General features: G+C 36.0%; 1 protein-coding gene and 1 long non-coding RNA gene across 4 annotated transcripts in view; one reads left to right on the top strand and one right to left on the bottom strand.

Moving 5' to 3' along the window:
• slc9a7 (solute carrier family 9 member 7) overlaps positions 1 to 15358 on the bottom strand; it is a 37995-nt gene that overhangs the window by 5550 nt on the left and 17087 nt on the right. For 2 of the 3 annotated variants that reach the window (XM_042726127.1, XM_042726125.1), the window contains exons 13-16: positions 14415 to 14474; positions 8799 to 8862; positions 4783 to 4865; positions 2843 to 2948 (exon numbers count right to left, since the gene is read on the bottom strand). In XM_042726127.1, coding sequence (XP_042582061.1) covers positions 2843 to 2948; positions 4783 to 4865; positions 8799 to 8862; positions 14415 to 14474 — 313 coding nt within the window. The remainder of the gene's footprint in view (positions 1 to 2842; positions 2949 to 4782; positions 4866 to 8798; positions 8863 to 14414; positions 14475 to 15358) is intronic. The other variant, XM_042726126.1, reaches the window with a different exon arrangement.
• Positions 4774 to 14991, top strand: LOC122137685. The gene is made up of 3 exons (XR_006155025.1): positions 4774 to 4884; positions 6223 to 6312; positions 14362 to 14991. It is a non-coding gene; the product is annotated as an uncharacterized LOC122137685 (long non-coding RNA).

Here is a 15358-nt window from a genome sequence, read left to right as displayed (position 1 = left end):
CTGTGTTCTCCATGCTTGAGATACTGGAAGGCCTCTCAGGCTCACCATCATCAGAGTGGCATCATGAAAGGCTCTTTTGTGACCGGGCGCACATTGAATGCGTCTTCCTTCGGGTCTGTGTCCAGTCTAAAAACCCCAGTGCTTTTGTGTGTCTGTCTGTCTTTCTCTCTTTTCTTTTCAAACAGGGTTTCACAGAGCAGCAACAACATAAGAAAGCAAGCTATGGAAACCAAAGTGTGCTGCTGAGGAACTCAGAATAAGCTAAATCCTTAGAAACATGGCAAAGTGCAGTGTGAAGCAATGAGCAATCTACTAGCAAATATGGAACCATTTGGATAATATAGGCATTGGGTTAATTATAAAATGTATCAGTTTGGATCTACCCTGTTAGTGGATACTTTGAATTAATATAGTAAATTGAGGGTGGTATTTATTAAAAAACTATTAATTAAAAAAAAGAATAGCAATCACTTAGATTTGAAAAAAAAAAACAGATCATTTTTTATTTTTAAATTGATTTTCATTTTTATTATATTGCCAAAAATATCGACACCCTTGGTAAATATGATCAAAGAAGGCTGTGAAAATTAATCTGCATTGTTAATCCTTTTGATCTTTTATTTAACAAAATCACAAAAATCTAACCTTTCATTGTATAATAAGAATTTAAAATGGGGATAAATATCATTATGAAATAAATGTTCTTCTCAAATACACGTTGGACACAATTATTGGCATCCCTAGAAATTCTTATAAGTAAAATATCTCTGAAGTATATATTCCCAGTTTTAAGCACTCCAGGGTTATTATGAATATGAAATTATCCAGCCATGGCTTCCTGTTTCAGAGAAAAATAAATAGGAGGAAAAACAAAACCCAAATCCCCTTAATAATCCATTACAATGAGAAAAAAACCAAAGAATATATTTCTGATGTGCAGCAAAAGATTATTGAGCTTCACAAATTAGTGAAGTGGCTTTAAGAAAAGAGCTAGAGCAGTGATAATTTCCATTTCCACCATCAGGGCAATAATTAAGAATTTCCAATCAACAGAAAATGTTATGAAACTGCCTGGAAGAGGACGTGTGTCTATATCGTCCTAATGCACAGTGAGGAGGTCAGTTTGAGTGGCTAAAGACTCTCCAAGGACCACAGCTGGAGAATTGCAGAAAATAGTCTCGGGGTCAGAAAACCTCACAAAAAAAAATTGTCAAACAGCACCTACATCACCACATGTTGTTTGGGAGGGTTTCAAGAAAAATTCTCCTTGCTTATCCATTAACAAATACCAGCATATTCAGTTTTCTGACACGACTGGAACTTCAAATGGGACTGGCTTCTATGGTCAGATGAAACTAAAAAATGAGCTTTTTAGCAGCAAACACTCAAGATGGGTTTGGTGAAAACAGGGATAAAAAGTACCCCATGTGTACAATGAAATATACTGCTGTATTTTAGATGTTGTGGGCCTATGTTTCTGCTGGAGGTCCTGGACATCTTGTTTAGATACATGGCATCTTTGATTCTATCAAATACCAACAGATAAAAAAAATCAGTAAATGACTGACTGTTAGAAATCTTATAATGGACCACGTTTGGATCTTCCAACTGGACAATAATCCAAACACAAACCTCAAAAACAACACAAAAATGGGTCACTGGGCACAAAACCAAGCTTCTGCTATGGCCATTCCAGTCCTCTGACCTGATCCCTATAGAAAATGAGTGTGGTGAACTAAAGAGCAGCAACAGGGATATGGAGTTGGGAATGTGTAGGGTCTGAAGTGATTCTGGATGAAGGTATGGTCTCTGATCTCTTGTCAGGTGTTCTCTAACCTCATCAGGCATTATAGGAGAAAATTTAGAGCTGTTAAACTGGCAAATAAAGGTTTCAAAACGTATTGGATAAAAGGCTGCCGTTAATTGTGGCCAATGTGTATTAGAGAATTTTTTTTATTTCATAATGATATTTCCCCCCATTTTAAATTCTTATTATCCAATGAAAGGTTACATTTTGAGAATTTTTTAAATAAAAGATCAAAAGGATTAACAATGCAGATTAATTTTCACAGCCTTCTTTTATCACATTTACCAAGGGTGACGATATTTTTGGCCATGACTGTGTTTGTTTTCACAGCCTTGAGTGTGTGTGTGTGTGTGTGTGTGTGTATATATATATATATATATATATATATATGTTTATATGTATATATATAGTGTGTGTGTGTGTGTGTGTGTGTGTGTGTGTAGATAAAAATCTATTAGCTTTTAAAACTTAAACAGATATTTTTATCTTTTTCATATTTGATTGATTTTGATTTGTATTACATTTCTTTATAAAATAATACAAATCTATTCAAATTTGAAAAGAAAGAATAAACAGATACAAATCTATATCATAAATAAATAATTGTTCAAATATAACAGATTTTATATAGAAAACATTTTAAAAATAAAATAAATAAAAAATTACTAAAATAATCAATTAGATTGATAAAGTAAACAGATTTGTTTTTTCATTTTTATATTTAACTGATTTTATACAAAATAATAAAAATATATTAATTTGAAAAATATGAATAAACATATATATTTGATAAATAAATAAATAATCGTTCAAAAATAATTTATTTTATATAAAAAATATAATGAAAATCAATCAAATAATAAAATAAATGTATGAGAATAAATATTTAATATTTCCCCATATTTCATTGATTCCTTTTTTAATATATTTTTTATAATCATTTTATTAATTATATATATATATATATATATATATATATATATATATATATCAAACAGACTGATTTAATGACTGCGTGTGCGTATGTGGTTTTACCTCATAGGCCTGGGGGCTGGTCAGACATCGAGCCAGAGGACCGCAGCAGGCCGGCAGAGTGGAGGTCAAAGGGGGACCACTATGGGTCAGGATAGGCTTCAGGTAACTGTACTTGTGTTAAGGGGAAAAACTGTGCTGAAGTGTCAATGTCAAGCAGACGTGAACCAGTAAGATGTCACACACTGACTGAAATATGGTGGATAATATAGACAGTTCTTACAACATTATGTACGTTCAATTTCAAAAACAACTGAAAACATGCAGGTATGGTTAAGTCAACGTCACGCAGTAGTAGCTTGTAGAGTACTCAAATTAGCTAATCATACCTTATAATTCTCTACCTTTCATAGTTCTATTAACTTTAACTGTATGCATGCAAAAGAGCAGCTTGGACAGTCTCAAAGGCCTCTGGTAAAGTAAATGATGAAATCTTTTCTGGCTAAACTAGTCAATTCATAACAGCCACAAATCAACAATGACTGCAAGACTTCCACATTCATCCAAGTCAAACATTTCAAAACAGTCAATCAATCAATTCAAACCATTCAAAAATAGCATTACTTATAATGGAAGCTCCAAAAATTCACCATGGCAGCAGCAAGCGCTCATCTCGAAACTGATATGATTGAGTCTCATCCTCATAATCATGGGATAAACAGATCATCATCCCCTTAAATAGTTCACTCAGAGTCCAGCACACAGATCTAAGCAGGACAGCTAGTACGCATTTGGCAGCAATACTGAGGTTTTTTATTTTTGACAGACGGGGATAAAAATAGAGAAGGCAGCAGTTAAGTGCCAATGGCTTGAAACCAAGAACACCCCGTAATGGATTTGGAAGCAGGTAATATCTCTGAGGGGGACCTAAACTGGATGTCCCCTACAGAGTTAGAGAGAGGTATAGATGGCAAAATATCTCTGTAAGATGTCCAATAGCATGGTCTGGCCTTTTGGAAAGCACACAAACACATTTTAATTCACTCCCAAGGGCCTGTGCAAAAGAACCGAATGTTGCTGGGTAGGTTGTTGTGACAATTAGGTAGCACACTTGTAAGCTGTTAAGCATGGCTGTGGGTGCAGAGAAAATCGTAAGCTAAGATTCCTAATAAACATCTGACATAAGCTCTGAGGACCTATGAGTCACCACATGTGAAGCTGGCTAGACACAGCTGTGAAGGAAGCGGATTGAGAAGTGTGTGAGAAAATGTGTGTGTGTGTGCCACTTTCACCTTTAAACATTATTTCTAGCATCCGTGTGCTAAATAAAACCCCTTTCTTTGCTATTCTCTTCCTCTCACCACCCACGAACCACATCTCAGTGAAAAGGTACAGCTACAATAAACCTCTCAGCACAAAATAAGTGCAGTGGATGAGCCCTGCTGAGAGCTCAAGAATCATTGATTAGCTTCATTCAGGACTCGAAAGCTTTGTGAAAATGGACTGCAGCCATTTCATTTGACTTTCTGTGCAAAGAATGTCAGTAATGACATTTCCAGCGGCTCGTATTGAGGTGCAGAGCTCAGACTGCAGCTTTTTTTGGAGTGGGAGTTGCGTAAGGAGAGTGAGGCTTGTCAGTTCGGGGGTTTAGAGGCTCAGTTAAGGCCTCAGAGGAACTCCAACACTGATCAAAACCAGCTATCCTATGAAATCTCTGAATTATTAATCCTTTCCTCACTCTCACTCCACATTTATATTCATCTAGATCCGCTTTAGCGGGTTTCATCAATATGTGTCTCTCTTTTGTCAGTGTCTGTGGTGTGGGAGCAGATGTTTTTTCCTGGTCATTTGCATGGAGCCAAAGTAATCTCACTGGAAGAGTAGGCTCACGGAAGAGCAACTGTGAAAGAGAAGTAATGCTCAACCGTGCTTGAGTTCCTAATGACAAGACCACAAAAGCGTGCAAGTGTGTGTTGTTGTGAATGGCATGCTGAAAAGGATACTTGTGGTCAAAAGTATACCAAAGTCTAAAAAGCCAGGCGCTCTCTTGCTTGGTCTTGCTTTGTCCTTCTGACTGGGTTCCATCCTGCGGAGAGGAAGAGGAAGTAAGTGTGATTTGTTTAATCTACGGTAGGGTTATGCAAACTTACATATACATGTTATATATACTTTAGCTTTAGCAAATATTAAATCATTAAGATAATTCAAAGCACAATTCATTATTGTGGCAAGTTAAGTAAATAATTGAACAGATTTTAAAAAAATGACTTTAGAAGTCAATATTTTGTTTTATGTTCATGACTGAATGTCAAACCTGAAACTTTAAAATGTCAAAAGTCTGCCTTTTTGGTAATAGGCTAAAAATGCACTGTGTAATTTTTGTAATGTAAATACAGTATATTATCTTGTAATATATTATATTACAAAATGTGTACTTTTTGCACCTTCAGTGTCATCAAACGTTAATCCACTACTGGCCACATAAATACCAGGCCATATGGAGAAATGGTCTGCAAACTTTTGAATGGGTGGAACAGAACCTGATACTTGACAGTTTATCATAAATAACAGTACACACACTCAATATTCATCCATATTTATCCACTGACTTTGTACATGTAGGAAAAACCTCTTGCCAGTACATTTATCCCAGTTTATCTAATCTCACGAGTTCAGCTTCAATGCACTTAAAGAGATTACAGATTAATGGCATCACAAACAAGCTCACAGTAACACTATACTGCAACCTACTCTAAGCTGGCTATATACCTTTAGCATTAATACTATAGTGCAGACCACTGTTTATAAATTAAGATGTGTGACACAGACAAAAAGTGTACTTTAACCAAAGTTAAGCTGTAAACATGTGATATAGGGTTGTCATTATACCAAAAAATTCAGTATATTTTCACAATTTTGATATGAAGGCAATAATTAATTACACTACATGATAAAAAATAAATACAATATTAACATAAATATTTACTAATTAAATTAAAACAATGGATTGAAATAATAAAGACAAATCTATTTTCATAAAAGTTCTTCAACAACATTGTTTTTTGATTAATATTATCTATTTTTATTAACTGCATGCACAGATTTTAATTTTAACAATTAAGTGTCTGGATTTGAAACATAAATAAATTTCCTACAAATAAAATTCTTCTAAATAATTTTCTAACTTAGAATAGATATATATTGCATAGTGTGCATATATGCAGTATACTGTAGTCCTCTTAGGGTAATGTATTTTAATTTTTTTATCATTGTAAACAACCTCTGAAAGTTACAGTTTTACTTTCTAAAGGGCACTATGTTTAATTTACTGGGTTGTTTCAAACATAAAGCATTTCAAGTTACATAGACTATATATTGCTTCTACCATGTTTTACTTTTTTAATCTAGTACACTTGTAACTCTATCAGACGCTTGTGTTCCAGATGGAAACACTAAGAGAGAGCGAGAGAGAGAGAGAGACAGAAAGGCATTTAAGAGACTAGGCGGATCCCCTCTAAGCATGTTCTCTTCAGGTAATAAAGACTTCCCAGAAACACACTAATGGCTGTTCAACAATTTACTATCTGACAGTAATGTTGAGTAATAATGTACAGAGGAAATTAAAAGGTCCTCTCTCCTGAGTTTATTGTATTCTTAAAGGGGTAGTTCACCCAAAAATGAACATTTTGTCACTGTTTACTCACCCTTATGTTGTTCTGAACTTTTATGAATTTCTTTCTTCTGATGAACACAAAAGAAGATATTTTGAAGAATGTTGGTAACCAAACAGTTGCTGGTAGCCAATGACTTCCATAGTATGGAGAAAAAAAAAATCCTATGAAAGTCAATGGCTACCTATGTGGAAAGAAACTTGTACAGGTTTGGAACAACTCAATGGTGAGCAAATGATGACTGATTTTTACATTTTGGGTGAGCTATCCCTTTAGGAAGACTTTTGTGAATCTGGTCCAGTTTTTTATTTCATGAATCTATAAACCAACTGTGTTTACCAAGAAATGCGTTTGACCACTGATGGTCAGTCGTAAGCACAAGCACTCATCAACATCTTTATTATTTCTGCATCAACTTTGTACCAAAGTACCAGTACTTTGAAGACCTTAGTGCTCATATCAACAGTGCATGAATTCTGCGTTATCTTTTCTTCTGCGGTATCTCTGTGTTGGTTAGTGGTTCAACGGATCATAAATCTCCAGGTTCGGATCACATTACGGTTTTTGACCCACAGATCGGATCATTTTTCGGACCAGCAAGAAAAGAAAAATATTTCAATTTAGCTTGCTTTCCATTTATTACTTAAAGCAAAGTACGTCTTTGATACCACAGCAAATACTACTAGATTAACTAAGAAAGTTTAAACATGATTAAAGAGACAAGAGAACAGCCAGTAAAAATAAGAACAAATTGACAAATCACTAGCACAGATAAATACAACAGAATATGTTACTAATAAAATAAGGTTGGTAGTATTCAAATACAGAAATGTAATAATTAGGGAAAGTAACACTGCAGAGTGCTCACTGTATAAATTAAATATAGATTTTTATCACAGCTGTTTTGTTGATCATTAATGACAGCAGCAGTATTTATAGGCCGCTGGCCCTTTAAGACCTGATGCATGGATCCGATATAATGATGCACATCACATCCGATTTCTTTCTCAGTTGTTTTCATTCACTTGAGACATAACTGACTGCGTTTACCTGAATGATTGTTGAGATGGGTATTTTGTCATAATTTTATGTTATGTGTCTGTTCATAGGATTCAGAAGATGATTCAGATCAGTGTTCGTGCGCCATCTGAAATGCGCGTAGAGAACAGCGTGCGAGTAAAGAATCGAGTTTCCTTTCACCTATTCTCTCTGGAATTGTTTAAAATTCGCTTGCTTGTGTAAGAACAATACGAACAAATGATAAACTTATAATGTTACTCTATTATGGTTAAATTTTGCAACCATGGGGCTTGGTCTGTACGGATCACAGATCAACTATGATCCGTTTAACCACTAGTATTGGTGCATTGTATTCGTACTTCTTCAAAAACACACCCACGGGTTTCAAACACAACATGCCAACAGCTAAGGCCCTGTCCACACACACTCCGGTTACAGTGTTATCGTGTAGACAAGTGCTTCCCAAACCTGTCCTGGAGGACCCCCTGCCCTGCACATTTTGTATGTCTCCCTAATCAGACACACCCAATTTAGTTCTAGCAGTCTCTACTAATGAGCTGATGAGTGGAATCAGGTGTGTTAGATAAGGGAGACAAAAAGTGCAGGGCAGGGGGGCCTCCAGGTTTGAGAAGCACTGGTGTTGACAGTGAAACCGGCGGTTTTGGCTTGTGACGTCAGAGCCAGCACTGTTATCTCCACCAACTGGAAACTTTTTCAGGCTTCTGATTGGCCAACATAGCTTTAACGGTTGAGATTATATCACCACCTGTTGGCTTGGCATGCTCTTGACAGTGCTTCATTTGTGCTGCATTTGTGTTTTCATGTTGACAGAGATTTTTTTTTAAAATGAGTAAAGGAAAATTTTTTCTTGTGGATATGGCCTAAGAGGTGTCAAGGCTGTTTAAATGGCCACTTTTGAAGGGGTTGGTTTTATCTTAAGACAGATCACTCCACAAATGACACTTAGGCAAGTGTGCACCTTTTTTGAGAGGCCAGAAACAGGAAGAATGAATTTGTGTGTGGTTTTTGGTAGCTACAAATGAGGTCTTAAGTGCGAAAGGAACAGGATGATGTGGCAGCAATTCAGAACATGAGCTTCACATTTTATGATAGAAATGTTGCTGATGGTTTATACATGGTTTCTAAGGCATTGCAAAATTCTTCTTCTAATGCATGTCTAGAGAACATTAGAAGACTGATAGCTTAAAAAAGTACTAGCACACGTTTCCTTTGTTGTACAGTTTGAAGCATCACTCATTTCTATAGCAAAAATAAAATACTTTGTAAAAGCTTCATTGGCAAGAGGACAGAAACATATCGAGACTTACTCCCTGAAGGACCTGGAAGCTGTCCCCACATGGCTGAAGATCTTGATCAGGGTCCACTCCAACTCTGAAAGAAAGAGAAACTGCACATCAGTCTGCCTGTGTGCATCTGTGACATGAGCTTTTAACCCGTAGTGCATATGCAGCCAAATATACCACAACCTTTTAGCAAAGCCCACAAATCCAGCAGCACAAAGAAAAGATAAGCAGGCGAAATGGACTCAAGCAGAGCTATACTGATAATGACAAAATCTCATTTCACACAACATGCCTACTGCAGCAAGGCAAGGTTTCCACTGAGAAGAAGTTACAGAAATAAAATCACAAGTCTACAGGCAATTCCACTCATTTGTCTTCTACAGCTATTCACAGGCTTAAATGTCTAGTTTTTGACATTATCTAATTTAAATAAAACAACCAAAAAAGAGCATGTAAAAACAAAATGAACAAAGGATGAACAAAATATCGAAACTATATTTGATTTATTAAATACATGGCAAGAATGTACATAATACAGAATACATAATAAGTTTAAATGCACTTTATGACTGATGTTACTTTTACTTACACTTTTAAAGGGATACTCCACCCCAAAATGAAAATTTTGTCATTAATCACTTACCCCATGTCGTTCCAAACCTGTAAAAGCTTCGTTCGTCTTCGGAACACAATTTAACATATTTTGGATGAACACCGGGAGGCCATTGACTGTCCCATAGACTGCCAAGTAAATAACAGTGTCAAGGTCCAGAAAAGGTATGAAAGTAGTCGTCAGAATACTCCATTTGCCATCAGACATGCAATCTGGGTTATATGAAGCGATGGGAACACTTTTTGTAAGTGAAGAAAACAAAAATAACAACTTTATTCAACATTTCCTTTATCAACAGTCTCCTCTGTGTCTCTCCATATCATCGTATGCTGCATATGCTCTTCTGTATTATCCGCACCACAAGGATGCGCATCCTTGTGGCACGGATGATACGCAGCATATGGTGATCATCCAAAATATCTTGAATTGTGTTCCGAAGACGAACGAAGCTTTTACGGGTTTGGAACGACATGGGGGTAAGTGATTAATGACAAAATTTTCATTTTGGGTGGAGTATCCCTTTAAGTCAAATGTAGTATAAAAGATTGACCATTTTGGTGTTATTTAGTGTTATTTTTAACTAAACTCAAATAAAATCAGTTGCTTTGCAGTCAATGTCAGGTCAGAAAGCTCTCGGATTTCGTCAAAAATACCCCACCCCAAAATGAAAATTCTTACGCAAAGAAAACAAAAATAACTTTATTTAACAGTTTGTCTCCTCTGTATCTCTCCGCATCAACGTATCACCATTTTGGAGAACATCTGCTGAACGCAAGCAGCTTAGGCTCTTTCTGTGCCAGCCGCACTGCACAGATGCGCTGTTTACAGTCAAATCAAAGTGTAAATACACGTAGAAAACGTTATTTTTGTTTTCTATGCATACAAAAAGTAATCTCGTTGCTTCATATAGTTACAGTTGAACCACTGATGGCAGATGGACTATTCTGACGATGCTTTTCATACTTTTCTGGACCTTGACAGTGTAACTTACTTGGTAGTTAATGGGACAGTCACAAGCCTTCCGATTTTCATCCAAAATATCTTAAATTGTGTTCCCAAACACAAATGAAGCTTTTACGGGTTTGGAACGACATGGGGGTAAGTTAATGACAAAATTTTCATTTTGGGGTGAAGTATCCCTTTAATTTGTGTTCTGAAAATGAACAAAGGTCTTGGGGTTTGGAACAGCATGAGGGGGAGTATGTGATGATTTTATTTTTGTTTTTTGGTATACTTTTTATTTGTTTTATATCAGATCATCCCTGTTTGCTTTACGTCAAAACAGTCTTTTCCTGTTTAAGTGAACAGTTCTTGGCCAGAATAAACAAATGCAAAGTGTACCAAACTTGTGTGGAGAGCCAGACATGTTCTCCCATTCACTTGACTGGCTAAAATACGAGGAGAATGCAGCAGACCTTTAGACCTTTGAGACTTTGCTGAGATAAGTGATACACTAGGTGAACTTTCACTCTGGCCTTTAAGTACATTTGATGATCATTTGATCCTATGGCCCGTCTTTCATTCTCCCTCTCAATTAAAACAGTGGATATGAAGCAGCCACTGGCTTTTGAACCCCAAGGATCAACAGAGACTTCATTGTGAAGTCAGACAGAGCTTGAGGGTTAGCAGATGCTCAGGTGTTTTGAGCCTCTAGTGCCGCCCATGTGAACAAGAGCCAATGAAAACAGAGAGAGCTGACTTATTATCTGTCTTTGCAATGACAAGCAATTAAAACTTTACTGAACATCTTATCTTTTTATAGTCAGCAAGGAATATTTGTCTCCCAAAACGTGGGTGAAAAATAGGTTAACATACTTCTGCCAATACCAGTGTTTCATTTCTGGGTGACAGACCGGTTGTCATTACAAGCTGCTGTTGTTTCTATCACGTCTAGAGGAGAACTGTCTGTAAAACAAAAAGAGAGTTTTCCTCCCCAGTGGTTTATAGAAAGATTTGCTTACAAGTTACACTGGGAAATGGGAAACAGTGTGGAAAAAAGAAGCTTGAACTTTGTTGAAGGAATGTATGAAGCTAAAAATCTGTATTTATTTATCTATTTGTGCTAAAGACTTGCGAGTTGGAAAGGAATAAAATGGAGGGTCTCGGAGGAAGAACAGCAGGAGACAAAACAAAACAGGAAATGAAATACAAGGAAATCGAAGAATATCTTGGAGTTAAATAATACAAACATTAGGCTACTGCAGCTGGAGGGTGGGCTACATTAAAGGGTCACACGGAGGTCAGAGGAGCCAGTTATGAAAAAAAAAAAACAAAGCAAAAATTGAGGAAGAGTACGAAGGGTCACTCCTAACCAGTGCATGTGAGTGGAGCGGGGAGCGAAGTGGTAATATTTCCTTAAGAGTGCAGAGTGCCTTTCTGAAGATCCCACTCCGCTCGCTCAATATGCTAAGTGGGTCTCTCTTAACCAGTGATTGTGCTTTGGTGATTTGCTTGTTCGAGATCGAGAATCTGTAGAGGTCGAGAATAGCAGAGCAGTTATGGAGTTCAAATATTGTTTCAATGAAGTTGCAAGCCTTATACATAAATGTAAAGTAAAAATCAAAGTTGAGAATGAGCAGGGAGAAGAAACTGAGAGGGAGTGCGGGGAGACTGTTAAAGTTAGTAAAGATTCATATTGGAATCTGAAGTGGAAATTTGCCAGAAAGCACAAGGATGTGCTACACAAATGTGGTGAAGTGGTGAGGTGTGATGTTTGCTTGTTATATTTAATGATTAAAGAGTTAGGATGTGGTTTGATTTTATCTTTTGTAGGTTGTAAGGGGCAAGGGTCACGAATTTAGAATAGGCTATTCTCTTTTATGCTAGGACTAGCCTACATTATAGCCACAAATTAAGTATTAAATTACTTGATTACTTTAATAGGATTAATCTATGCTTAACATGAACTACATTTATGTATTTATTATATTATTTAATTAGTTATGAAAGATAATATATTACCATTTAGTTAGGCTATTTTAATTAGTTATGAAAGATATGAAGCATAATAACATACAGCCCTATGTTATAAAAACGTGACCTCTCGAAAAACAATGTTAGAAATAAATAATTAAGCCCATTTTTCTTTTAATTATTTTGTGGTCCGCCATTTAGACGTAATAATCATAGACTGTATGGTAATAATATTTTAAAATAATTTATAGTAACTTATTAAATTGAGTTCTCCTTAAGCTAATTAGCTTTTGAGTTCACATCACAAATGTTTATTGAGTTGAATTAGCTTTTAACTTTTTTTTGGAGTTAGATGGACTTCTTTCATTTAGCGAATTTCACTGTTAGGTTTTACAGTGCTCCGTAGTTATTGAATAATCTCAGTCAAACTGTAGACCTAAACTAACACACAGCTGTATATAGGCCTAAATACAGAACTACAGAGTACAGAAGATAGGCCTATTAGCCTGCACCACTTAGGCCTATTAAAATATTATTTAAAAAAATTTAAAACTGACCCGAACCAATAGGTAGACCTACAGAATGTAGGTATTTCATCTTGTGTGTGTGTGCGTTTGTGTTTTAATGAGCCTGTTTTGAATGTTCTATTGCACAACAACGGCAGCTATTTTCACGGAAATAAATTTAATGAAAATCAAATACACTTTTTTAGTTTTTTTATTTTAGGTAGGTTTGCTAAGGTTAGATTCATATATTTAATAATTTTTAATTAATACAGTACTATTAATAAAATTAAGAAGAATGTAAGAATTTCGCTCTGAAACATTTTAGACAATTATCCAAGAATTTCGGTACAAACAGTAAACAATTAGGCCTACTAGAGAAATTTTATGTCGGAGCGGGATCTGAGCGGGAATTGGTTTACAGCGAGGGCGAGCGGAATATTAACGGAGTGCTTGCTTGGGCGGAGCGCACGTCCATAGAGCGGAAAACGTAGCAGTCACACCGCTCCGCTTCGCTCACATGCTCTGCTCCTAACCAGTCTGCACAGTATGCAAATAAGCGCGGTGGATACCGAACATTTCCTTCCTGCAAGACGGACAGAGCAGCTCTCGCTGTCAGTCTGTGTGTGCGGCTGCTAATGTACTGAAGCCAAGCAAGCCAAGGGCAGCAGCTTGTTTTGAATGCAGGTATAAGAGGAAGCTTATTCATTTCGAAAGACTAATCTTTCTTTTGATGGCTTGGTATTACTCATCTGCAGTCTTTAAGCCAGGAGGATGTTGAGTCTTTGCCAGTGAGCTTTGTGTACAGATTTCCTTTAGCACCTCAATGTGAAAACAGTAGCGACAGCACACACACATTCTTTCAAAGTGACTCCCACCAGTTTTAGATACAGCCCTGGAAGAAATGGACTGGCACGTCATGGAGACTAGCCACTGAGAACAAACATTTGAGTGTGCAAAGGAAGTTAACTGCTTATAAAGGGGTGCTGTATTGATTTATACTGAGTAGAAAAAGAGAAGAAGATTTTTGCAAGAGTACAATAGATAGCAGCAGTGAAGGATTAGAAATGAAATGAAAATAATAAAGCAGAAAATATATTAGATTAGATTAAATTAGATTAGACTAGAATGTGTGCATTGAAATTCCAGCCAACATTTTTGTTTTCAGGCCTAAAAAGAAAAATAAATAGTGTATAAACCCTTTGTGTGTGGAAATACTCGTGAAGAAAAAAAAAACAAAAGCTACAAATAGAAAATATACATTTGTACCATCTGTAACCCCCACCAAAAAAAATTCTAATAAAAATAACTTCTTTAGATACTTGCATAGATATTTTTAGCCCAGTGTCCAAAATTGTTGATTTCAGACAGGAATTTTCATTTCTATACATCACTGTAAAATAAAACAGGATAGGAACAGGAGCAGAAAAGATTTCGCAGGAATACTACTGTAGAAATAGGTGTACAATAGAGATATGTGCTTGATTAAAGCAGAAGCCCAGACATTACAGTGTCAAACACCAACGCAAACGACTGCTTCTCATGTGCATTTTACCAGGTGAAGTCAAAAGGTCACCACCACCTGTACAAGAGTTCAAAGTCCATCATCACCTGACGTAATTCCACAGTCTACGCAGCCTCTCCTTCTCTGCAGCAGATGTCTCTCCAACCCTGAGCACAACACAGAACTCTTGAGACCAGCCCTGAAAACATCAAACATCCTAATAGCTTCTACTGAGAAAAGACTTCAAACTCTGAGATTTCTCTGACTGCAAAGACAGGTCTTTGTGTATATTTACTGGTATTTGTGTTTCTTGGTACATAACTACATATGAAAACATAAAAAATAAACAAATTAAATGAGGGAATTAATTTAAAAATGAGTGATATAATGGTTAAATGCTCCAAAAACAGACATTTTCTTTCTGATACATAAAGTATGTTTGGGGCTTCACATTGCTGCTCTGAATTGGCTCTCTGTGCGCTGAGCTCAATGTTTATAGAGTAAGTGGAACCTCCCAGGACTGTTCTAGAAAAGGCAGAACTGACCAGCACAGAGGAAAAAAAGTCAAAACCAATGTCCAAGAGAATCGTCTGGCTTAGGTCTTGAGCAACAGACAGCCTCCAACCACTGTCAGCCCATTCAAAACTGTATATAAGCTTTTTTTTTTTTACAACAGTTTATTAAAATAAGAATAACAATAAATTAATTTTTTTTATAAAAAAAAATTTTTAATTAAACTAATAAAAAATTAAATACTAAAAATAAATTAAAATGAAAATTAATTCAAAATAAATTAAACAATAAATAATTAAAATTTAAATATTAAAATAAATCAATAGTAAAGTAATAAAAAGGTCACATGAATACCTTCATGAAAAACATCATTAAATGTGGATGTGAAAGTAGCCATGCTTTACATTCTGATGTGTTTTTTTTTTCCCCAGCACTCAGACACTACATTGACAAATGCCTAAAGTACACCATCGATTCCAGTTTTAAAAGGGAGCTATGCGAAAAGCTTCTCTTAAATTTCAGGTGACCTGGTCAGCTT

This window comes from Cyprinus carpio, chromosome B6, assembly GCF_018340385.1.
Source record: "Cyprinus carpio isolate SPL01 chromosome B6, ASM1834038v1, whole genome shotgun sequence".
NCBI classification, from domain to species: domain Eukaryota; kingdom Metazoa; phylum Chordata; class Actinopteri; order Cypriniformes; family Cyprinidae; genus Cyprinus; species Cyprinus carpio.
Note: the sequence above shows the minus strand (reverse complement) of the source record. Positions and strands in the feature narration are given on the sequence as shown.